The sequence below is a fragment of the Odontesthes bonariensis genome, chromosome 4, assembly GCF_027942865.1.
Source record: "Odontesthes bonariensis isolate fOdoBon6 chromosome 4, fOdoBon6.hap1, whole genome shotgun sequence".
Taxonomy (NCBI): domain Eukaryota; kingdom Metazoa; phylum Chordata; class Actinopteri; order Atheriniformes; family Atherinopsidae; genus Odontesthes; species Odontesthes bonariensis.
The window spans coordinates 36,112,465-36,138,409 of record NC_134509.1 but is presented as its reverse complement, the minus strand read 5'-3'; the positions used below and the strand labels follow the sequence as shown (position 1 = coordinate 36,138,409).

Sequence of the window (25,945 nt, the reverse complement as noted above, 5' to 3'; positions counted from 1 at the left end):
TGATTTTCTTTTAAAAAAATAAATAATTTTGACAATGGGAAAAGGGCTTCTATATATGTAATTTTAATGTACAAAGATGAGTGTCTAATGATGGTTTGATTTGATGCTGTTAAAACTTCCTTGCGTGTTCACCTCTGACAGGATGGGTCTCTGGAGCGTCTGAACTCGGCGGAGTTCGTGTGTCTCTCGCAGGCGGTGGAGGGTTTTGTTCGGGACACAGAGGATTTGTGCGGCAGGCGAAGTGTCTCCCTGAGGGGGTCGCTGCAGACCCAGGCCAACCGCTTTGTCCACCGCTTCCACGAAGAACGCAAGACCAAACTCAGGTAGCCTCCTGCTCAGATGTGAGGTGCTGTAGTATACATGCCTGCATTTTCAACTTTAAATAGTGCTCTAATTTGTGTCTATTTGTGGCAACAGATGATGGGTCAAAGGAATGAATATAGAAACAACCTCAGGGTGCTTAGTATTATCAACCTGTTTCACTTAGCCTTCATTTGTGATGAGATGCTGTGTTACTTACATAAAAATGATTTACTGACATCAATAATCTACTGTATATGATACTTGATTTAAAATATAAATTTGCATTTACAAAATCTACAGTTTTATTACACCCGTCATTTTGGAAGCTTCCTTGTAAAGTTTTTGTTGAGGCAGCTGTGTTTGTTAATGGTCATGTCTGTTAAATGAGGAAAATGTTGAGTAAGAGAAACAAGCACCTCCTGAAACTTTTGTAATGTTGAATCTTTGCTTTTGACTAAACCAATGGCAAAATTGTGAAATGTGGCGACTAGTGGTGTTTGTGTTCCTGCAGCCTCCTCTTGGATAATGAGCGCTGGAAGCAGGCAGAGGTCCCAGCCGAATTTCAGGATCTGGTTAACTCCATCGCTGATGGCAGAATATCCCTACCAGAGCGCAAAACCTCAGGTAGTCCTGAGCAATAATAGATGGGCTTTTTTTTCTTTTTAAGCATACATATCACATACATTACAACCTGCTGTATCATGAAACTTATTACATTTACTTTGAGGATAATTATGCTTGTAGTTTTGTAGACTTCGTACATTCTGTTCTCTCCTCAATAAATTTACATCATAGCCTCTCTGTACCCTAGTATGCATGTCCTCAGTAATGTAATTACATATTGCTGTGATGCAGACTGTAACGTTTCTGATTAGTCCTCTCAATTTGCAATATTTACATGCAACACTGCTTTGTTCAAATATCACTCCTGTAGAGCAACAATGTAACAGTGTGTTATCACATCAGTACTGTTTACAATGCTAACACAATAGCATGTGTAGTATTGTGAATGCAGTAATATTCCATATAATATGTAGGAAGGGAGTCTCAAAATCACATATTTTTGTTGCTACTGCTAAAAGTAATGCAAATACTTTCACTTGAACACATTCATTATGACTAAACCACATCATTAATGTAACTGAGGATGTTTCTGAGGACATTTCTAACATGAAATTTCTTCCCACAGGTCCAGATGACAGAAAACCCACAGAGTTTCTGCTTGTCAATGGGCAGAAATATGCTGTTGTTGGGTAGGTTTCCTCCTACAAAGAGGAATGAAACACAAATGTAAAAGGCCTTTTAATACAGTTTCCAGTTTTGTCACGTTTGATAATTTGTTGTTAAAGTTGGAATGCATATAATGCATTAAGAAGTCGGTGTCCTGTGGAATGATATTTTGTGATGTGTTTTGAGAGTCTCTTCTCTGTTTCTTCAGGACGGTTCTGTTGCTGATCCGGATCTTTCTGGAATACTGTCAGTGTGTGAACGACATCCCGTCCATCGCCACCGACATGCTGGCACGTCTGTCAGACCTCCTCAAGGTAAGACACCCCATCAGATCTCTGTCGGCTTAGAAACACTGCTGCGCTTATTAATTTTTTTCAATTCAATTCATTTTTATTTATATAGCGCCAAATACAACAAATGTCATCTCAAGGCACTTAGATAGTAAGTCCAATTCAAGCCAATTGGAATTCAATTAATTAATAATAATCATAATTCATAAAATAATCCAATTCGTTCATATAGAGCCAATTCAAAAACAATTTCCTAGCTAAGAAAACCAACAGATTGCACTGAAAACGTTTTGTTTTTCGGTCCAATCTCCCGGCCTGAGCGTGCCTGAGGCGACTGTGGAGAGAAACGACTCCCTTTTAACAGGAAGAAACCTCTGGCAGAACCAGACTCAGGAAGGGTGGCCATCCGCCTCGACCAGCTGGGGTTTGAGAAGACAGAAAGGGGGGGAGGGCCGCAGCGGCGGCGGCACTGTAACACCATTCAAAGGATATCTGTTGGAACAGGGAAACACGAGTTAATGACCACAATAATATCACATATACATAAAGAGAGTAAAGTGAGGAAAGGTGTGACAGATGAGGCCCCCCAGCAGTCTAGGCCTATAGCAGCTTAACTATGGGATGTTTCAGGATTACCTGAGCCATCCCTATTCAAGGTAAACACAAGAAACTTGTGCTAACGAAAAAATAAATAATAAAATAAAGGACCAGACTCAGTGAGTTATTAATTACTAAACATGAAATACTTTATTTTGAAAAGTAGGTACTTGAGACTGAATGGAAAAACAGATTGTAGCCAAAAAGGCATGTTTCATAAGATTCAGTAATTCACACTTGTTTGCTTGTGATGCCTCTGCCAGGTCAGTGAATAATTTCTGCTGTGTTGCTACAGCACTTCAACTCTCGCAGCTGCCAGTTGGTTCTGGGAGCCGGAGCACTGCAGATCGTCGGCCTCAAGACCATCACTACCAAAAACCTGGGTACACACCAGCGGCTGCACTCAGCTTCTACTGAGGATGAGGGTGTCACAGCCTGAAGCACTTGTTGATTCATTCTGAACTGACAGATAATTGACAGGCTTTTTCTTTGTGCGCGTGTGTGTAGCGTTAGCTTCCCGCTGTCTGCAGCTGGTGGTTCACTACATTCCCATCATCAGAGCTCATTTTGAGACCAAACTGCAGCCCAAACAGTTCAGCGTCCTCAGACACTTTGACCACATCACTAAGGTAACATGCATTAACACAAACTTAAATGATAAAGAAATATTTGAATAAATGACATGAATAAAAAGAAACTTCACTAAAAGAAATCCTTCCCTCAACATTCTTTCTCATACTGTATTTCGCATTAAAGTATTCAATCAAAATTCCCAGCCAGTGTAAAGTTGTGTGGCTCAGGCTGTTTGTTGTTTTGCAGGATTACAACGATCACATAGCAGAGATTTCAGCTAAGCTAGTGGCCATCATGGACAGTTTGTTTGAGAAGGTTTTATCAAAGGTAAGATCAGAATGGGTACTTCAAAAACTTCTTTGTGACTGTTTCAACTCCAATTTAAAAAAAATGTCATAATCTTACTAAATTACTTTGGATAATGGCTATGTTTAGATTTTTTACTTTTTATTAATGTGAAAAATCTCATTTCTGACAAAGTTGGGTCACTTGAGCCACTGAATGTGCAGTGTTGCACCCTCCCCAGCAGGAGGTTTGATACGGTTTGTCCAAAAAGGCCACAAGATTTGATGCTTTTCATTGAAAATATTTTTAAAATATGCTAAAAGCTGTCAATAGGACTACGAGATTATGTTGGTATAAACAATTGCTTGTAAATACCTTGTAAACTTTATGTGAAGATACCGACAAGCTTTATTTTAAAGCCTATTTACATAATCCAGGTACAGATCACTTATGGCTCTGGAGCAGTTGTGCTTCACGTGCTGCTTGTTAGAAAGAAGGTTATCAGGTCATTGCCGCTTTGGTTTTGTGTTGTGTTTTGTTTTTTTTTGTTTTTTTATATATATACCGTTCAAAAAGTCGTCTGTCTTTCTTGTCAAACATCACTGAGCGTGGAACACCCAGCACATCCTCACCTCTTAATTGTCTGTCCCTACTTGGGACCGCTGTCTTCAGAAACCCACCACTTGTGACGAGGAGCACACTGCAAACCTTCCCGAAATGCTCTGTCCTCCATAAAGACTGCCAGCAACACAGTTCTCCTTCTAATACATCCCAGACTTTGTTGTGCCTGTGTTACTGGATGACCAATAATATATATACTTCATCTAAGTATTGATTTTTGGCCCATGTGATGCAGTTGAGATGCACGTGTGCTGTGAGTCAGTTGATGTAAACTCTGATGTTTTTTCTTCAGTATGAAGTGAAGGCTCCGATGCCGTCAGCCTGTTTCAGAAACGTGTGTAAGCAGATGGCAAAGATGCACGAAGCTATCTTTGAGCTTTTACCTGAAGAACAGACGCAGGTGAGCCTCTGCACGCTCAGTCACCATTCAACCAAAATGCTTGATACTTTTAGCCTGGAAAACCAGCGCCAACTGCTGGACGGCAAAATGTTTTGCCTGCGGTTGGGTCTGGCTTCGAACCACTTTTCATTTTGAAAATACTGCCCTGAATCTGGCAGATGGCAACTAAACCAATCACAACGCAGAGATGTGTTTTGAATCAACGCGGGCGGGGCAGAGGGTCAGAGCGTTGGCCTATAGGCACAGACACGGTTTGAAAGACAACGGGTTGTGCTCATCAACAATGTTCCGTTGTATCCATTCATCGGAGCCAGACTAAATTAGACATCCAATCCATTTAGGCTGGTTTATCAGGCTATGATACTTTAGTGTCTGTGAACTATTCTTCAGAAACAGTCCATACTTTGGTATTAACAGATTTAACTGTTTTCCTGCACAGATGTTGTTTCTGAGGATCAATGGCAGTTTTAAAATGCACCTCAAGAGGCAGCTGGCTCGACTTGGTGTCATTAATGACGGCGGACCTCAGCATGGGTAACTGCAAAGCACACACACATGCACACTCACACACACAAACTACTTGTCAGGTCATCATGTAAGCTTACTTCTCACCTTCAAGTCTCATATAATTACAATGAATTGAATTCCAATTGGCTTGAATTGGACTACACTATTTAAGTGCCTTGAGATGATATTTGTTGTATTTGGCGCTATATAAATAAAACTGAATTGAAAATTAATTGAAAATCAACAACCTCACCCATCTGTGTCTTCCTGAGCTCCTTTACACTAACATGCCCAGCTGTACCGTTAGGTCCTGCTACATCATCCATCTCACACTCCTCTGGAACTCTCAGCCACAGGACATAAAACATTAACATTCCATCACCTCCTAAAACTCACCTTTTCAGATGGGCATTTTCCCTTTACTCCTGGGATTTTAATGACTTTACTGTTGCACTTTATTGATGTTTTATTTTATTATGTTTTTCCTATTTTGACTCTTTACTCTTTATTGATTTTTATCTTGTCTTTTGTAAGGTGACCTCAAAAGTCCGGAAAGGCACCTATAAATAGAATGTCTTATTATTACTATTAAGCAGGTATCTGTGATGGACTTTTTTTTTTCTTTTGTGAAGTATTTTTTGTTTGACAAAACCATAAAAGTATTCATATTTCATAAGAAAGGAAATCGATTTGTAAATGCTGGAAAAAGAACCTTATTTTTTTGGCTCCATGTTTAAAAAGTAGCCACACAGGGACAATCTGAACTGAGCATAAGAAACAGACATTATATACTGACAGAACCAAGCTCTCACTCCTCAGTTTTTGAATTATCTACATGATTTAAAAGTGGAAACTGTTGCTGTTTGCAGACTGGTCGTTGTGGATGTTGCTTTCTACGTGGAGAACATCCAGGCGCTGAAGAGCCTCGAGCGACTCAACCTTAACATGGCTGAGATCTGGGAGCAGAAGAGGTGATGGACGAAAAAGTCTGAACGTCCAGATTGACCGACTGACTCACCCTTGTGATGGGGGGGCTGAACTCGGGGGCTGACAGTGGCTGGCTGAGGACAGAGGAGGACTGCAGGGACCAAAAACAAAAAACTGGGAGAAGAGCAGCAGCATGCTGGAACTTCGGCAGTTTCAAAGACTTAAGAGACACACAAAGCCTCCTTAAAAGCCTCCTTAAACTTGCTGCCACCTCATCTCACTGTGTGCAATTCAACAGAAATACTAGTAAATTATTGGACAGTTTTAGTGGGAGTAAGGTGTGGATAATGAGGAAAAAGTGGGGTAATTTATTTTTCTGTCTTCTTGCAAACATTCTATACTGTGGTGGACTTTTCTTCTAGCAAAATGTTTTGAAGGGATTTTCTTACCTTTTTATATTTAAAACAAGCATTTTTTCTGGATTTGTTGTGTTGAAGGAATCCTCTTTCTTTAAATCAAAATCCAGACTGTGAAGGCACCACATCCTCTTTTTACCAAAGTGAACTGGCTTCTATTTTGGGATTTCTGCTGTTTAATCAATCATGCATCATGTCTAGCTGACCGATATTCAGGCGGAGTTGTTGTGAGGATCAACAAGTGAAGGGGAAATATTATATTTTGAAGCTAATTTTGTTCCTGCTAAAGAGTGTGGGGAGTTTGACAGCTGACTGTGGGGCATGAGAAGCAGCTGTCTACTACACTACCTTCTGCTGTAGTTGTATTAACTGTTGTTTTCTTCTGAGAAGGAAATCGAGCAGAAAACCTGCTTCACTTTTATTTTTCATATGTTGAAGTTGGGTGTAGTTCCAACTGTACAACTGTAGGGCATCATCGCGTTGAGAATCAAAAATCCCTGTTTCCCATAATTCCCACGTGTAAGCAGTCTTGTTTCACTGCATGATGATAAGAGGCAAGTGAAAACCAATTCAGAAACATGCTCTGAGCTGTTTGTACCCTGTTTATCTCCGGCAGATGATGAAATGGTTTTTTCACTTTGTTAAAATCCCCTGTTTCTTGTTCATTGCAGTCAGTGTCCCAATAGAGCAGTTTTAGCCCGAAAGCAACTCTTTTCCTGTGCTGCTTATATTAGTTCCCCTGCAGTTATAATCTAACGAATCATAATATTTCAGGCATCAGCCCAGTCTTGGGGAATTAAGTATTAAGTATCAACTCATTGGGGCACCAGAATGCAGTTTCGATGTTCTGTTTTCTTCTAAAATCAAATGTTAGCTCTGAGTTTTGACAAAACAAAAGGAAACATCTGCCACTGTGTGAAGCATTCGATTCCCAAAGACCTAAGATTACTGGATTTCCTCATAACACCCAGCTTTTCTTGTGTGCAATCAAAGTTTAAGAGGAAAAGGGCTGCTTGCCTTTGTCAAGATGTTCTGTTACCATGAAAAAAAATATTTGATCACTGAGATAATGCCATGAAACTTTGGGCAAGTTAATGACTGTATTGTCCATCTCTAATACAGAGCAGTAGGGGTGATCGGACAGTTAAAAGTCAGTTGAACATGTGACAGCAGCTGTCTCCTGTATGAGACTCCAGCTGAGAACAGAAAGCATTAAGTCTCATCACTGTCTGCTTCAGAAGTGCCTACTTTTGATCTGCTGTCAGAGATGACAACATTCGAGTTCTCCACTACAGTGTGCCTACCATACCACTGTGTGTGTGTCTGTGTACATGTGTGAACGAATGCGTTGGGCAGCATGGATGAGTGTCCAAAAGATGTTGAATCCTACAAACCTGCTGTGAATAAAACAGGATGATAAAACGCCTCGTCAGTCTGGTGAACATTTTTAGCTTCCGGGCAACTATGACGGTTTGATCAGTGTACTGTACAGTGAATCTCACCAGCCGTTCAGGTGATAAATGTCCAGCTCAATTTTTTTTTCTGGTTTGACCTAAAAAAAAACCTGGACTGCACATCCTGAAACTTTTGTCTAACATGTTGTTTAACACTTAGTGCTGCTTTTAAAGGGAAGTTTTTTTTTTAATTATAAAACCTGTACCTTATTTCTGGCATAAAATACATTCATCGTGGAAGTCGGCGTCCTTCGGACGCCATTTAGATCACTCGAGCTCCTCGTATATCCATATAATGGGAAAGAACGCGTACTATTGCACTGTTAGTTCATAGCTGCGGCGTTGTTATTGGGGACTATCGGGGGCTTATGGGGGCTTTCTACACACGTGTCTACTGAGATGACTTCATCGACGAGCGCCGCTGCACCACAGCTTATTTACTCCGTGCTCTGTGATAGTCGGCTAACTAGCTACTGCTAGTTTTGTGCAACATAGCAGGATATTTATCAGATTTTGACGACGTGGACGACAACTTTGGACGTCCTTACCGGAGTGAAGTCCTGAAGTGTTTTTAAAATATGAGCATAAATGATTATTTTGTGTTAAATAATTTGTTTTTTGGGTTTCTTTTATTGCCAAAACACACAATCATCATAATCATTTGAAAAAATTAAATAAGCCATGAAGATAATTTGATCTACTTACCATTAGGGCATATTAATAAATTATTCCTTCACTGACAAACCACAGGATGGTTGACCCAAAATGCATTTTTTATTAATAAGAAAAAGAACCAGTGTATGGAGACTTTGCAGTAATTGTCTGCAGTAACAGCAAATTTCCTCATAAGTTGTTGGTGTGCCGAGTGACTTTACATTTAAATTACTGTTTGAAACAAACTGATTGCACAGTAACAACACTGTCATTCAGAAATCCCAATTATCAGGCTTTTCAAGGTGCATATGGCTATATGTGTTTTCCTTTTTCCCCAAAGGTCCTTAGTGGTCAAGGATCCGCAGGTTTCCTGAGACGATCTTGTTCTCCAGCATCGCTCCTGCTGGAATATCTATCCGGTCACCATGATTAGCAATGATGATGACAGTTCCCTGGTGAAAGCAAATGATTTGATGAAGAAGTGATAACATGGTATTATGATATTCTTTAAAATGTCTTTTCACCAAAATTTGAGTATTTCAGTTTCCTAGTTAGGGTTGGATTAAAATAGGGAAAAAAGCTTTTTTTTTTTTTTCTTTAAAAAAAAAAAAAAATGAAATTTTACACATATATATATTTTTTACTAACAGTGTCTTTGCTACACATTTTCTGTATACAGTAATAAAAATGCTGGATATTCAGTGCCAGTGCATGGATGTAAAATGTCTCTCGGACAATTACAACATGCCCACAAAGTGGTAGTGCATGACCAATATTTAGCACATTCTCCTAAACAATGACTCCATGACAATTCTGTTGACAGAGTTTTGGTGATGACTGAGTTTCTACAGAGATACTGCTGCTGAACACTATTAAATCCACTAAGTCAGACTTTGCTGACTGAAAATGAGCTCACCCACACAAGATGGCAGCACCCATGTGATATCTGACTTCAGGCTAGAGTAATAAGAAGTATGGATTATGTCTGTTTGTATAGCCACCAAGTAAATTGACTTGAAGCACTGGCTCAGCTTCTTCATCTGTAAGGCTGAAAATTTCTTGTTTGTTCTTAGAAAATGTAAAGTCCTCTTCCACTGGTATGTCTGATGTAAGATCAGATGTCTGCATCTTTAAAAGTTGTTTACCTTCAGAGAGACGTTCTTTCCAAAGGTTACGTCTCCAGACACGGTGAGGTGATCAAGCTCCAACATGTCTGGGATGCTTTCAAACCGGGCCAGAAACTCCTGAACCTGTAGAACAAACAACATATGAAGCTGCAGGGATCTTACAGCACTGATTCTACAGCCACCTCTGCCACTACAACACTGTAAAGTGCAGCAGGAATAACAGGAGTACATCCCAACAAGCTGCTTTTTTCTTCTGAATTGGATAGTCTGTCAGGTCATGAAGTTGCAGAGCATCAAATAGGTCTACTGAACATTATTTTCCACTTTAACAAGTACTGATACTTTTCTTTTTCTCCTCCCTGAAGTCAGGTTGCATTTTAGTGTTCAGCTCAGATCTATAGCATATAGTTATATAGATTAAAAATTCATCAACCCCTACTCGTTTAATTAGACAAACCATGTAGTTGGTGGTCATTTTCAAATAAATTTTAAGATAAATACAAAAGAACTAAATAGGTGTCTCAGATTATTCTGTTATCATTAGAAAATTAATTTGTTTTCTGTTCCAAAGACGGATCAATAAGTGACTGTGATGACAGAAGCAGTCTGTGGGTGGTTGCACACCTTAGTGAAAGAGCTGCCCAGTTTAACATGCGGCGTAGTTAGGAACTCTCTCTTCTTGCTCATGGTGAGTGAGCCGGCGTCCAGGCTGTACAGGTTCGACATCACAAGCAGCAGGTCAGACGATGTCTTCACGGGCAGGAAGCGGCTGCGGGGGACGTTCACACCCATGGCATTTTTGAAGCTCTTGATGGCAGCTCCCACGGCTGTCTCCAGCTGGATTACATTTAGACCGCCGTCCAATGTCTGCACAAAGGTTGTGCAGTTTAGTTAAGAGTGGAGAGGCTGCTACAGAAGAAGGTCTTTAACCAAATCAACAAACAGCTGAAATTGCTGCTTATGGAGTGTGACTTCAGGGTAACCTAAACTCCAAATACATTTCTGAGGACTCATAGTTGTGCCATCAACTGACTGGAACTCGTTTATCAGAAGTGTATTAAACAAATACGGTCTATTTTTTCAGTAAGCTTATTCATTTTGATTAAAACAATCAGGAAATTATGGACTGGAAAATTAAGTATTAGTAGTCTCTTTTGCCTCTGCACTTTTGCAGAGAGAGCTGAAGGCTTTCTAGAGTAAAAATTATGTGAAATATTCCAGAAGACAGTATTTGCTACCTTTGGGTTGACGATAATCTCCATGTCCATGTTGTTCTTCTCCTGCAGCCTCTTGATAGCGGGCAAGGAGATCCACAGATTGTTGGTGTTGAAGATCTTGAACTTGGTGACGGACTTGAACTCGTCGACATGGGCCTTAGGAACCTGAGCGATCTCCAACAGCCTCAGATGGTCCTGATACTGAATCAAAGTTCCACCCTGCAGAGGAGAAGAAGGGAGCACTGAGAAAGGCCAAGCAGAACCTCCCCCCATCTACATGACATCACCACGCAGCTGCAGGGAAAGCAGGGTGAACTGTGCTCACCTTTACGTCAGCTCTAGTCTTGTCGGTGACTTCCATGATGAACTCGCACCGCTTGTCCGCCGGCTGGCTCATCAGGTGCTGGAGGATGAAGAGGTCGACTGTGGCTCCCAGGTTGTCAATGTTTGACACAAAGATGTACTCTCTCCCTTCTGCAATGAGTTTGTCCAGCAGCCCAGAGTTGTCAAAGCTGGCATAGATGTCTCCGTGACCTGGCGGGTACCAGGCCTCTGCATTCTCTCCACTTGTTCCCATGCTCTTGGCGATTGGCAGCAGAGACTCCTTGTTGATCCTCGGATACCTGCATGGAAACAAAAAAATAGTCACTCATTTAGCATGCAAGTTTTTGGGTAAAGAACCAAATTTGTTTGTCTTCCAGAAATGAAGAAAGATCAGATGGAGCATCAAACAATTCACACTTGAGGATATTTAGGCACTTGAGTGGAAACCTACTGACTTTGCAGGTCAGTGTACTTATGTCTTATAGAACCTTTCTGCATTGTAAAGTTTAAATTATTAAATTATAGGTTAAAAAAAATAATAAAAAGACCGCAAAAAATAAAAACATGAGCCAAGTGAGAACATTTAATATGATTGCTGAACCTGCTCTGGTTGAAGGTGTGGATGTTAACGCGGTGGTGTGTGTATTTCTGCAGGATCTTCTTTGTGTCTTCATCAGTGTTGAAGGAGTTCATGAGAACGAGAGGCACGTCTGCGTTAAATGTTTTGTTCAAATGCTGAAAAACAGACACACAGAGGAGGAAACATTACAACACTGTTCTTCAGAGGTACCACAGTGCAGAGCTCCATGTTTTTTGTGCATTCGTACCTCAATCTGCTGCACAGTTAAGTCCAGGAAGGTATTCTCATTACGGACGCTGATCAGACTCTTGGGGCCCTTGCAGCCCATGCTGGTTCCCAGACCTCCATTCAATTTGACCACTACAAGCTTATTGAGGCAGGCTGTGATGTTTTCAGGAAGACCCTTTGCCTTGATTTTCTCATAGGCCTGGATCTGATGTGACAGCAGAGAAAGGACAGACCGCACATTACTCCAGGTACTTCACTGTAAAGCTCATGTCCAATAGATATGCCTCATATGCAAAGTGAACTAAATCGTGAGCAACTGACAACAAAGACTTCTGTATAGTATTTCTGCCACAACTGAATCAGGAATGTCATAGTAGTGCTTGCACATAAGTGTGTTCGGTGGATATATGTTTATACTATTTCAGGGATGTTTTGTATGTGAAAATGGGAAAGTTGGAGTGCAGAGGAGACCAAAGTAAAACTTCTCAGAGAGAGACTGCTGATCTGGTTTGGACTGTGCAGTGCTTCAGACAAATGCTGAAACATTAAACTGCAGACCCGAAGAACTACTATTACTAATAAAACAATAACAGTAATACATAATGCCCTTTAAATGATACAAATCTCAAAGTGCAACAGACAAAAAGAAGATCGTGCAGCAGGTTTGAGACCTGATCTAATCCCAAACATGGAGAAGGTTCAGTTGTTGGTCAGTGGAAAGTTGAATGGTTCAGCTGTGAAATTTGATATTTCACACATCACTGTCTTTCCTATAGTTGACTTGTGAATTCTACGAGAGTTAAATCTGTTCCTGGATAAAAATTGTTGAAAGCCTTTCATTTCAGATGAAAAAAATAAATAAATCAGAATTGTTGAAATCATAAAGGCAAGGCAAGGCAAGTTTATTTGTAGAGCACAATTCGTACACAAGGCAATTCAAAGTGCTTTACAGCTACATAAAATCCCCAGAGGACAAACAAAATCATTCCAAAAAAACATGAAAAAATAATCATTAATTAATTAAAGTAAAAGCGAAGAGTGCAGATAAAATACTTTCAGGTGTCATATGAACAGCTAAATAGAACTGTTTTCAGCCTGGATTTAAACATTGTCAGAGTTGAGGCCTGTATCACATCTTCTGGAAGACTGTTCCAGATTTTAGGATCATAAAACTGAAATGCAGCCTCACCTTGTTTAGTCCTGACTCTGGGCACCAGCAGGAGACCCCTCCCTGAGGTTCTCAGAGTCGGAGTTGGTTCATATGGCTCTAACATGTCAGAGATGTACTTTGGCGCTAGACCATGAAGAGACTAGTACACGAGCAGAGCTGTTTTAAAGTCTATTCTCTGAGCGACAGGAAGCCAGTGCAGAGACCTGAGCACTGGACTAATATGGTGATATTTCCTGGTTCTAGTCAGGACTCGAGCAGCAGCATTCTGGATGTACTGCAGCTGTCTTACAGCCCGTTTAGAGAGCCCAGTGAGCAGGCCGTTACAGTAGTCTAACCTGCTGGAGACAAATACATGGATTAGTCTTTCTAAGTCTGGTTTCGACACTATTCCTTTGATTCTGGCAATGTTTTTTAGATTGTAAATAGCTGCTGATGTTATAGATTTAAAGGGATAGTTCGCCTCTTTTGACATGAGGCTGTATGACATCCCATATTAGCAATATCATTTATTAAATTTGACTTACCCCCTGCTGCGTCCTGTGAGCCGAGTTCCAGCCTCGTTTTGGCGTTGACAAAGGTAGTCCGGCTAGTTGGCTGGGGCTTAAAAAATAAAGCGTCTTGCTTCTCAAAACAATATGCATTCAAAAGAGTAATACATTTACATCACAAAATCGTTCATCCAGAAAAAGTCAGACCTCACAATCGCTTGCCGCTATTTTTGCCTCCCTTCATATCAATGCGTTCAGCCACCTGCCAATAGCTGTACCTGTTACGGTGTTTACTGCTCGGAAGCAGGGGACTGCTCGGTCTGCACTTCGGTCTTCATGGTTTACATACCCCGTAGTGATACGAAGAGAGAGAGAAATAGCGCCAAGCGAGTGTGAGGTCTGACTTTTTCTGGATGAACGATTTTGCGATGCAAATGTATTACTCTTTTGAACGCATATTGTTTTGAGAAGAAAGACGCTTTATTTTTTAAAGTATTTTTCTATTTCTATTCTATATTCTATTCTATAATAGGAGACACATAAGTTGAAGTCCTCTTAGTGTTTATATTATATTCAAATGAAATTAAACAAATATAAATCTACTGAAGTTAAGGGAAGGGGCCAGTGTTTAATAGGATACGCTTGTTCAAATATGTGAATAAAGCAGATTTGGTTTTTAATAGTTTGAAAACAAACAAAAAAATACATTAACCAAGATGGCAGCACAGGACTGACAGGAAAAATTGCAGGAAAACACACACACACACACAAAAGAAAAAGGGTTCAAGTCAAACTGAACAAAGTTGAGTTAAGTTTATTTTTCAAAGTAGAAAAGTAAGTCGAGTAAGTAAAGAGGAACGACTTATGGTCAAAAAGAAATATTACATGAATGCAGAATGCAGCGACACATGGGTGCTGTTGTTAAATCAGTGCCAGGTTACATTTATTTTCTTTTACTTTGAAGTTTGTGTTTCCACAATTTAACAGTGAACAATTAATTGAATTCCAATTGACTTGAATTGGACTATACTATTTAAAGCAATACTATGTAACATTTCTACCTTAAAATAACAGCTTGAAAAAAATTGTGCAGCTAGAATGAGTTTTAATATTACAATTGGCCTGTCTCCTATGCCCTTCGGGGGTCTGAGCTGGAAAAACTGCGCTATGTAACTTTGCTGGACCGGCCCGGGACCGGCCCGGTAGCGGCCCGGGAGCTGAGCGGAAGTACTTCGACTTGCTTTCTGGCACACCTACCGCAAAAACAAATAGACCCCTCTCACGCTCCCTGGTACATTTGATTACTCTTACCTTCTCGGTCGACATAGCTTGCACCTTCTGACTCCTCGCCAGTTCGTCAACAAACGTAAAACGTGAAAGCGAAAGGGTGTTGTATTTACGACAGTGTAACCGTACATTACCTCCAAGCCTGTAGGGGGAGCTCCATAGTGGGCTTTTTGAGAAGTTACATTGTATTGCTTTAAGTGCCTTGAGATGACATTTGTTGTAATTTGGCGCTATATAAATAAAACTGAATTGAATTTAATTGAATTGAACAGTGAATTCCACCAAAGACTGGAAACCTCAGTAGACTACACTGCACAAGTGGGACCTGATTGGTCCATGAGAGCAGTTTTGGGACGGACTAGTAGCACATGACACAAAGAAAGGACACCTGTATATATGGACACTATGGAAGTATCCCACAACAGTAGCGACTTTTTGTGTATGTAAAATGTGTTCATCTTCCTCCTGACCACACAGCAGCAGCAGTCTCTTTGTAATGGCTTTCCTTTTCATGTTTTCTGATATAATCTCTGACAGCATGTAAAACTAATTCAAACAAAGTTTATGAAGACTTTCTTCATCTCGAATTATTCCCATTTAAAATCACTGAAATTCCTTAGTGCTAAGAATAAAACCTCGGCAATCTGCACAATTACACGGCCCAGTTGGAGGATAGATCTTTTTCTGTCACATGAGTAAATTGATCTCTTAAGAAAGGTTATAGTTTATTATAGAAGAGTAAATCTAAGCAGTGAGATGGAGGTACAATAGCACACTTGGTCATTCTTGTACAGAAACACTCAATGATGCCTGATACCATTTAAGCAATTGATTTCTGTGTTGATCTAAACTTCACTGACACGCAGGAACTCGAGGGATAAATCTCACATGACGGCTAACAGCAGGTTTAGCAGCTGTGACTCAAGCTATCAATAATCACCCTGTCAGCTGGAGCTGGACAGCAGGTCAGGGTCAAAATTAAATCAGTTCACGGATCACAAACATCATGCAAACATGGAAGACATAACCAAGCTGGTTTTACCTGCATATTAAAGCAATGAGTTTTTCCATTCACACAAATTAATTCCTCATGGAAACGCTCTGTGATACTTTCATGAAGATAGTACATTTAAAGAACCAGCCAACATATTTTGTCAACATGTGGCACCTGCCTAACACAGGAAGTGGTGTCACTGCTATTAAAATAGAAAATATAGAAACAAAGGAGCTGATTTACTCTTTGATTAAGTGAGTCAAATGTAATGAAAAAAATCTCAATGCTTGTTTTTTTACCAGTCCTGGCAGCAAAGCACCCACACAATTATGCTGCCACCCCTGTGCTTTTTGGTTGCAATGATGTTTAGCTTACAAGTCTCATACTTTTACCTCAGAAGGCAGAATACAGACTGCAGAAACGAGTATTCTCTGTAGACATGTGCAAACTCTACCCTGATTTTTCATGGAGTTTCTGGAACAGAGGCATCTTACTTGCTGAGTGGCATTTGATTAAAGTATTTTATTTGTTATGGATATATTTTTGTATTTGTTTTCTCCAGCATCTTGAGGTCCTTTGCAGTTGTTCTCACTCTGTCTCTCTTTAGATAACATAATATGTGTCATGCCTTGGAAATTGCTCAGAAGGATGAACCAGAGATGTGGACGTCCACATATTTCTTTTCTGGAGTTTTGGCTAGTATCTTTTGACGGTATCTCAAGCAAGGAAGCACTAAATCTGAAGAAATGCTTTCAAACACATCCAAAAGTATGCCTTCCAAATTGGTTAGAATGATATCAACTGGCCTATCAAAGACTTCTACAGCACAAGCATGATTTTTACTTTAACTTTTGCTCAACTTGTGTAATTTAAATGTGTTTTATGAATAAGTGATCTTGACATTTTTTTCAGGAAGAATTCAAGACCAGCTCATGGCTGAAATGATTTTTTGTATGCGAGTAAAGCACCTTTCAGACCTTCACTGCATTCCATTAATCAGCAACTGAACATGATGACATCATGTTTGTATGAGAACCTTAGTACTTAGTACATGGCAATCTGACTAGGTTGGACCTGGGCATATGTGTAATTTTCACGGCACAAATCTGAACTGCAGCAGTCAAATTGTCACATCTCACGTTGACTTGAGTATAGATTTTTCAAAGGAATCTCACAGATGAAAATCAGGAACTGCTCCGATTCACCCTCGTTTTGCAGTTTGTCTCTTGGAGCGATCTGATTTATTTGTGGAAATGTTATGACAAAACTGTGGCCTATTTCAATAACGACTTACAAGGTTTATGTCATGCTGCAACATGTCATTCAACAGCTATGCTTACTCACTGTTAGTGCAAGTAAATCATCACGAGTAAGACACCAATAATTTTTTCAATAAGCTTAAATCACTGTGTGGCTGTGCCAGCCATTGTGCCAATACTATGTATTGTTCTGGCAATATGACTTCATGATGTGAGATCACTGTGACTGTATAAGAGTAGGCTCTCTTGTTGGACTGAGGGCAGATTGGACATGACATTGTCTCACTTTTCAAAGTTTCTGTGAAAAGTGTATTTCAAAAAAGGATAAAGACAAGAGCTGGCTGCTTAGCATACCAACCGCAGTGACTTTTTTTTCCCCCCCATGTTTTTTTCAACAATTTAATTTTTTTTTTTCATTTTAAACTGATTGGAAACTTGCTCTTACATATAGCACCTTTAAGAGAGCAATATGTTACATATTTTACAAAACAGAAATAAACGAATCCTAAAATCTTTATACTGTAAGATACTGTAAGACTCTTCTCAAACCAAGTATGTATGTATGTATGTCTTGCATAAGTGCACCGAAGATATAAAGTTTCATATTCTTTGAAGATCTTTCTTGAATTTGGGAATGTCTTGCCAAGTGGCTTGTCAAGTGACTATCAACAGCAGTTGGAAGTGGAACAGGGTGTAGTTGTAGTTTGAGATTGGGTGGATATGTACTCAAACGGCTGCCCGGTAGTGTCCAGAGTCCCACAAGAGACAAATGTCAGCGTCTGTCTGGCTTCACCAATCTTAAGCAAGGCTTTTGAATGCTATGGCGGTCAGACTATTCTTAGTTGCAACCTTCTCTCAGCTGGGTATTTTGGGAGCACTGGGGGAGGGAATGTGTGGGGAAGCAGTGTATGTGTGAGAAGTCAGCATGCTAATAAATAATTGATCAGCATGTATGTTCTCTGTCCCCCGATCTGGTTACATTAGTTTGTTTTTGAAGTATGACCCTCGTGCTCATTCTCTTGCTGTTGAATAATTTTAAGTAACAGTCACATTTTGGGAAGCATTCTGAAGCAAGACAAAAGGTTTTCAGCTTTGCCTTGTTCAGCTGCAGGTGGAACAAACTGGTAAACACACTACACTGAAAGTTGACAAAAAACCCTAGTTGATTTACATGTTTTTTGATAGCTGGATTTTACTGACGGAGCAACTCAAACCAAAAACCCATTCATCAGTTAATCTGTAACATTAGTATAACTATCACTAAACCTAATCAAAAACAAGATGCAACGTGTCTGGAGTAGATGGAAGAGGTTTTTAAAAAAAAAAAAAAAATTCAGTTTTTCTATGCCTTTCTTGGACAGCAGACAGTAAAAATGTGATATGAAAGGGAGCTCTAACCTCTCCTGACCCAAGTTCAGTTTCAAATATGCATTAAATACATGTATATAGTAGAGTCATGTTATCTTATCTAAAAAAAAAAAAAAGCCATTTACAGCAAAAATATTTATCTGAGCTGCATCTAAGGTAGCATTTGTTTATTCCTGCATAATCTTGTGATGATACAGACTCACCACAGAAGAGCTGACAGAGAGTCTGCTTGTATTCACTAAAATAGCAAATATGATGACACGAAAACCTGTGGACACCTCCAAATAGCCAAGAACTGCAATCCCTCATTTGGCTGAAGAAAATTTGGACTTTGCGCAGCAAAAGTCTTAGATTTTAGCTACTGGGTAGATCCTTGAAGATAAGGAAAAAGGATGCAATTATAACACAACTTGAAGAACTATGGATAAATCATCATTTTCTCCAAATGTGCTCAACAATGCAATAATGCAGGAAAAGATTATGTTAAGTTTTTGTCTCTGTTCTGAGGTAGAATTAGTTTATTTCTGTCTACCCTCTCAGCAGCTGGTTATTAAAGCTGCTGCAGATCTACAACTGCTCTTAGAAAAAAACAACTTGTTATAGCATAACTAAAAACAGAATCCCATGATTTGCTAATCATTTAAAGCACACTCTCTATTAATCTATTCATTACATATAATATAATATAATATAATCTATTTTACATATTCAATCTACATTGAATATGTAAAAGACAAAATATTCAATGCTTAAAGGTTTCATTTTCAACTTGATACCGGCTACACATTTAAAAAAATAAAAAATGGCAATGGGCAACAAAAGTGACTGTAAAGTTGTGTAAATGTATTACATAATATCCCCAAAACTCTCATGACATCTTTGTAATATTTTCAGTTAAATGTAAGATTTAAATAATTCTAAAATCATTACATTTTCCTATTATTTACATTTTTCACAAGGTCCCCACTTTTCAGGAAAAGGAGTTCAACACTGCAGCCTGTTGTTATGTGCAGTCAGTAAGACTGTGTTGCTCTGATGCCTGAACTGGGATTTCAGTAACGTTTAATAGCAGCATGGAGCATAGCAACATCAAACCCATTCAGACTGTGGTATCTGGCCTTACCGAGTCCTCAGGTGGCCGGTTGATCTTGACCCAGTCAACTGCAGGACCTTTAACCTGCAGAAATCTGTGGAAGAGCTTCTTGAAGCCATCAAAATCCTTTCTGGTGATCTGAAATGGAACAAATTCATCATTACTGTGGGCAGAAAAACTAAGTAGTTAACCACAGCAGTATGTATCAAAAACAATAATCCAGCTAAACGATGAATAAATTCATAGACACATATCTCAGATACATAAGTATCAGTGACAGTAGTCAAAGTATTCTATGACAGGTAAAATACCACTAATGGAGAATATTTGTAAGTTGATATCTGGAAGGATCTCCCATAGCTTAAAGGACAAGGTTGCTATAATCCATGTGTTCTATTTTTGCATTACTGTGACTGTGTCTCGCCTCAGTGCCATATCAATTAGTTCTAATGAAAACACGATCACTTCAAACCTAACACATTTTAAACAGAAAGAAATTGTGTATTTCTTTGGAGACTATTTTCCATGGTGAACTGATCCACATCTGGTGCTCTCATGAGTATTTTGGCAGGGAAGACAGAGTATGTTGAGCAGAGTCTAAACAAATTACAATGTGCATGTGTGTGTGTGTGTGTCTGTGTGTGCTTATGAAAATGATCAAGCATGTCATCCAGTACAACACTGTGGCTAAATTATGTGTTTGAATAGTCATTGGACCTAAATAGAGTTTCTCAGCATAGCATATTGGCTTTATAATGGGATTGTTGGCATTGTTAGAAAAAATTTAAGTATTTTCATCAATATGGCATTGTGAATCACCATATTAAATTGGAAAGAGTTTACTTTCTCTTTAAAGTGCCTTTTATTGTGAATTGTCACTACATGAATAAACAGAATTAAAGTCAATGAAACACTGACAGACATCGAAAGAAGTTTCTGGTTTGTTTTATTCAGGCTTTAACTCAACTGCTAGAGTGCATCTAAAATAAATACTTTTGCATTCACATTAACTGCAGCAGTCAGTCAGCAAGCGTATGTGTACATATGTGTTACTGTGCAGGACCTGGCAGGGCTGTAAACCCCAAAATGGCTAAAACTTTCCAAATTGAATCTGTGCTGTGTGTTCAGACGACCTAATGGACTCTCTTTATTCAATTCTGCAAATATTTGCTCGGAACACATAAGAGATAGATGAGACCATGATACTTGTTGCACTGTGTGCCACATTGACTCCATGAATGGAGCCGTTTAGCTTTAAAAAAATAAATGAATTAAAGAGTCTCAGAATTTCCACTGAGAGTGGACAGATAATAGCTGCAGTATGTGGTGAGGGGGTTGTTACCGAGTTCAGAGACCACATTAGTCCAAGTGGAAGATTATTTCTAAACCACATGGTAAAACAGCTGGATAAGGGATGCTTGCAGAGGGAGAGTTTTGTACTAAAGTAAACTTAACAGGCAAATTCTATGTGCATTAGTGAGACACTTTACAGTACTCAGTTCTTTCCAAACTGAATATAGAAAAGTCAATGAAATAAAAAAAATAAAGCAGTTGTTACCCAAAGCTACTGACTTATGTTACCAGAGTAACAACCTGTCAATCAGATATCCAAATGTTTCAATCTTGTGCCTGAAACAGTATTTAGTGACAATTTTACAGAAGATAAAAAATAGAATAGCTGAATAAAGCTGAAAAGTGAACAATCCAACGATAACTTATTTCCCCTTCATTTATTCTGTCCTGCAAATTTTTGAGCTATGACCTGAGACTGTCAAAGATAACTCCACCTCTGCTTCTGCTTTGTTGGCTGTAGCAATCAGGGTCTCCAGCTCCCGGTGCATCGACCCCTCGTGCTGCTGACGGAGCTTCTCCTGGAACTCTGTCATTACTCCACTGGTGAGATCTGCAAAGAAACAGATCTTCATTACAATTTCATCACAGACAAAGTCAAACGGCTGTGTTGTAATGAATTTGAGGTCATAGAGACAAATGTGGAGGACATTAAAAGCACTATACTGATATACGTGTCAGTATTAAATTCATACCGACAACATGACTTGGTATCTGGTTGCAATAACTTTGTCGTACTTTAAACAGAAATTAGAATGTCATGTCAGTTTTTCAAGTAGAGCCCAGGGTTAGGATAACATCAGGTTAGAAAAAATAGGTTAGAAAAAATAAATAAAAACCTTGTTTTCATTGTACAATAAAGATAATATCTAAGGCATGACAGTTATAGGTGCATAAGATGGAGATTTACGCTTCCATTTTCTGCATCTCTTGTAAAGGTTTCAATTCATACAGGATTAAGCGAGGACACAAGAAGGCTTCAAAAGCAATAGAAAGTGTTCCTCATATAAGTTGCTCACATCAAGTAAAAGTCTGTGTGACAGTGATGGAGTTGAGGATTGAGTCAAATAAGGACAGTCATTGAATACTCAGGAATGGCTCAGTGACTACATACACTAACCAGAAAGGAACTTATTTAAAAAAGAAAGAAAGAAAGAAAGAAAGAAAGAAAGAAAGAAAGAAAGAAAGAAAGAAAGAAAGAAAGAAAGAAAGAAAGAAAGAAAAAGCTGTCTCATTAAACACTTCTACCAAGAAGTAAACTTACCCGCAACAGTTAGAGACATTTTACCACTGTCTGTTTGAAGGACAAGATAAGTTTAAAAAAGAAAAGAAAGATAAGATTTGCAGAAGGGATGCAGCTGGCTGCTTTTGGTGGCAGGCGTGGAAGCTCAGAGTGAGCATGTACTTATTAAAAAGTGAAAAATGGTCCCAAAGAAAAACCCAGTCAGCTTCTGTCACAGAACAACACACGTCCTCATCCTCAGCACAGAGGAGGACGAGGAATCCGCAACTCCAACCCTGAGCTCAAACAGTGCCAGCCCACAGAAACCTACCAATCACACACAACTAGAGTGCGTGTGACAGTATGTATAGGGTGGGACTGTCACTGTCCTGCCTAGCCTGCAACTCACATAGCTTTTAGCTGTTTATACTTCAAGACTGGCTTTTTTAAAACACCACAAGAAACACTGGTCACTTACTACTGAAACAAAAATAATCAAGTTTATTGATCAAAACCTTTTTTATATAAAACTTATAATTGACGAAGTCTTTTACAGTGTTTCTAGAAAATTTGGCAAATTAACTTCAGTAAAGCTATCAATAACAACATTTAGGCGTATTTAATAAGTAATAATTTGATATTTGTATGGTTTGCAGTATGTGTTTGTCAGTACTGTCAAATATAGTGTGCAACAATTTACACATAAGTGAAGGAAAATGACTTATCTATTTGTTGATCACACAAACATCTGGTGGTTTGAGGTGATAGTATCTTTTTATCCAGTGTTTAACCAGGAATTTTCAACTGCAGGCTGGACGAAGGAAGATATAGGACATGTGACATGAAATAAATCTGATTTCCAACTTTAAATTTTCAACTAAATGATTCATTTAGAAAAAACACAATGACTGATTCATCAGGCCTGACTAAATTTGGTTGTTTTCACTTTGTGGCAAATTTTTTAAAGCAGAGCGAACACACAATAAATCTTAAATAGATCTTTAATCCATTAGCAGATCATTTCCGAAATGAATTGATCTGCATCTTTTGATCTTCAAAGTGATTACCTCAGGAATAATTAAAGTAATCAACTGCAACCTTAATTGTAGAAGCTCCCGTCATGCTTTAATATTGAAATATATGTTGTGTTGTGTTTAAAAGAAATTTTCATTGTGGACGAAGTGATGCAGATGTAGAACTGAGTTACATGTAGAAACCAGCAGTTTTAATTAAGTATTTTGTAAGTCCTACATTACTTGTTTCCCTCCATTATTTCAATCTCAAAATAGAGATTTTGGTCAGGTTAATTTCAGGATGGCAGCATTTTGGTGCTTACATAAAAATGCATTTCTTGATGGGACACTGATGTTTATTTAGGTAAACAAGGAAAATTGGAAGATTCTGCTTAAGTGTGGAGACTAAGCCCAATATATTTAAAATGTACTTTGGTTTAGAAATGTGAACAGGAGATCTCAAGATGTGCCCTCAGCACGACACTTACAGAATTAGCAAGAGCTGGAGGTGGTGTTTAAAGTCAGGTGAATCTGGCTGTGGGGTAAAGACTGTACAGAGATTATATAAATCCCTAGTTCCAATCACAAAAACGTCAATTTAAATGAAGTTATTTTTAAGTTTTGCTTAATTTCTTAATATAGTTTGCCCAATTTCATTCGTTATATAATTTAGGTTACCTTGTTTTTTTAAACGTGTCTAAAAAGGTATTCTAATCTCATATAGGGAACTATTAAATGCTTTGTTGTGCTAAACAACCTACTTGCCTTTTTCATGTGTGGGAAGTCATGTTTTCTGTGCAACACACAAACACCTATACGAAGTGGGCTGAAGCAGATTCATGCCAGCAGGTCAGAAATGTTTTCGTGCTTTTGAATTTAAGTTACATTTCTCCAAAACGGCAAACGACATTTAGTTTTCACCGAACTTGCGTGCACAACCAGCCACAACTTTGCCTCGTGAAGCTCTTACCCACCTGAAAAAACTGTCAAAGTAACGGACCAGCCTCAAAAATACACCGAGGACAACACGGGAACTCTCAGACGGGGCAGAGAACCTTTACACCCGGAGGGCTCAATAATAACACGAAAAGGTCGAGTTATAAGGCGTAAACTCGCTTTAACGTCACCGCGTAGTTCTCAGAGTCAAGACCTCGGTCAGCCTAGCCTGTTGCTTGCAGCTTTCAGTCCAATGGCTTTGTAGGGTAAGTGACGTAATGGCAGGAACTGCGTAGAGAAAGCGGTTATTGGTCGAGAATGGCCGTCAATCAAATGGAGTTGCCTTCTTGTCCTGCCCACCATTGAATACTCTCCAGTAATGAATGAACTCAGCTCACTCAATGGCCCTCATTTATCAAACTTGCGTAAGACGAAAAACGTGCGTAGGTCGTGTGTACGTTCTTTTCTGCGCAAAGGTTGGCATTTATCAAATCCATCGTGAACACAGGAAAGATGAAATCGCCACGACAGGTCTGAGGCCGTGTACGCACTTTTCCATTTTGAATTGCGGTGACTGCAATACAGCAGCGTCACTAGTGCGTGCTCAGGAGTCGCAACAAATCCCTATAGGTTAAAATGACAGACTTATCACTTTAAAGAAGGCCCATGTTTTATTTGACTTCAACATAAATATAAACATAAACGCAAATTAAATAAATTAAACAAGTACAACTCCGTAATTGGAAGAGTGATGGCTCATTATTCAACCTCACACCGAACAGGAGAGGCGCTTTAACACTGCGCATTCGCGCACGCGTGCCACTGTGGAGAGGTGTATAGGGCTCCTAAAGCTTGATCTGTCTCTCGGCTGCGGGGGGAACCCTATCCGCCCGAAAAGGTATGCAATATTATTATTGCATGCGGGGATCTCCATAACATTGCCCAAAAAAATGGAGTGCCATTTCCAGATGTACATCCAGAGGACCCCGTACCCAGAGATCCCTTCCACCAGCCTGCACAGCCAAGAGCGCTCAGGAGGAGAGAGGAACTTATTCAGCGATTCTGACTTTCGGTAAGCATTCTGTTATTCAAGGAAAAAAGAAAGGAGAACAACGATTTCTTTCAGCATTTATTCTGTGACTTCAGTGTTTCATTTATGTCTTTAAATGTACTGTCGATAGATTGCATGGTGTGTGTTAAAGCCATCATCCACTTCACGATCTCTGTTTGTCTTTCTAGGACCTCTGTGGTTAACACGGCTGGCCGGTGTGACGCTGCAGACCGGGGGGCAGAGGCAGAGGCAGAGGCTTCGGATGTTGACGGGCCGCGTATTCGTTGCGCGGGTCAGGTTGCCCGGATGCCACTTCGGATTCATCTGTGAATGAAAAATATTAGTTTGATTAGGAACCTCATTTGTGTTGAAAATTAAAGCAACTGTTTTATTTAAACCTCTTGGGAGTCATTCTTACCATTCTCGAGCTCTAGCATGGGCGCATCAGTGTCAAGTTTCCCTGGCACGCCTGATGAGGACGTAGCTCCGATCACGCCAGCCACCCTCTCCTCCAAGGCACTCAAATCCAAACCTGGATTCCCCCCCCCTTTGTGACATGCTGCGTCGGACAGCTGCGACCTTCTTTTTTGGCCAATTTCATATCGGACCACTTCTTCCTGATCTTACTGGAGAAAAAGTAAAACATCGCTCAATTTTAGATTTAATTTAATCTGGAGTTTATCACATTTTATTGACCATCACAGTAGGGGAAAATACATACCTCGTCCGGTCTGCGATTTACATCACCAACGCTGTTGACAGCCGTCCCAGCTGTCAACAGCGTTGACAGCGTTTCTCTGCCGCCTTTCGTCTATCCATGTGGCAAATTCTAGAGGTGCGGCCTCTTAACCCCCTTTTGTAGAAGGCGTGGTTAGGATCATTACGATGGATTTCAGCCACCAGATTTATCAACAGCCGCTCGGTTTTACGATGGGATTGGTGTGGTACGCATGTTCTGTAAATCTCACTTGAGCCTCTGC

At 39.6% G+C, this 25,945-nt stretch overlaps 2 protein-coding genes and 1 long non-coding RNA gene across 4 annotated transcripts in view; 2 read left to right on the top strand and 1 right to left on the bottom strand.

Annotated features, from left to right (window-relative positions):
* The window catches only part of vps54 (VPS54 subunit of GARP complex), a 38,168-nt gene extending 30,593 nt beyond the window's left edge, over positions 1-7,575 (top strand). Inside the window, exons 14-23 of the mRNA XM_075464112.1 lie at positions 142-323; positions 815-927; positions 1,493-1,556; positions 1,742-1,847; positions 2,716-2,803; positions 2,928-3,049; positions 3,240-3,320; positions 4,192-4,299; positions 4,739-4,833; positions 5,676-7,575. Coding sequence (XP_075320227.1) covers positions 142-323; positions 815-927; positions 1,493-1,556; positions 1,742-1,847; positions 2,716-2,803; positions 2,928-3,049; positions 3,240-3,320; positions 4,192-4,299; positions 4,739-4,833; positions 5,676-5,781 — 1,065 coding nt within the window. The 3' untranslated portion in view covers positions 5,782-7,575. The remainder of the gene's footprint in view (positions 1-141; positions 324-814; positions 928-1,492; positions 1,557-1,741; positions 1,848-2,715; positions 2,804-2,927; positions 3,050-3,239; positions 3,321-4,191; positions 4,300-4,738; positions 4,834-5,675) is intronic.
* Positions 7,576-8,358: 783 nt separating this feature from the next.
* On the bottom strand, positions 8,359-24,171 carry LOC142379041 (UTP--glucose-1-phosphate uridylyltransferase-like). Of its 2 annotated transcripts, none has more exons than XM_075464115.1 (10): positions 23,953-24,171; positions 21,181-21,296; positions 19,424-19,531; positions 11,753-11,938; positions 11,527-11,660; positions 10,927-11,224; positions 10,623-10,820; positions 10,009-10,251; positions 9,403-9,507; positions 8,359-8,709 (listed from the first exon to the last, which is right to left on the bottom strand). In XM_075464115.1, the coding sequence occupies exons 2-10, from the start codon at positions 21,277-21,279 to the stop codon at positions 8,602-8,604; spliced, it is 1,479 nt and encodes a 492-aa protein (XP_075320230.1). In that variant the 5' UTR covers positions 21,280-21,296; positions 23,953-24,171; the 3' UTR covers positions 8,359-8,601. The 2 variants fall into 2 exon arrangements, with proteins under 2 accessions (XP_075320230.1, XP_075320228.1); XM_075464113.1 differs by lacking the exon at positions 23,953-24,171 and adding an exon at positions 22,008-22,246.
* A 130-nt stretch (positions 24,172-24,301) lies between these two features.
* Positions 24,302-25,362, top strand: LOC142379043 (uncharacterized). Its single transcript, XR_012769642.1, has 2 exons — positions 24,302-24,986; positions 25,154-25,362. It is a non-coding gene; the product is annotated as an uncharacterized LOC142379043 (long non-coding RNA).
* The last annotated feature ends 583 nt before the right edge of the window (positions 25,363-25,945 follow it).

Coding starts and splice junctions, on each gene's coding strand:
- LOC142379041 (XM_075464113.1), bottom strand. Junction 19,532..21,180: donor CCAACAAAGCAGAAGCAGAG/GTGGAGTTATCT, acceptor GTTCCATTTCAG/ATCACCAGAAAGGATTTTGA. Junction 11,225..11,526: donor CACACCTTCAACCAGAGCAG/GTTCAGCAATCA, acceptor GTTTCCATGCAG/GTATCCGAGGATCAACAAGG.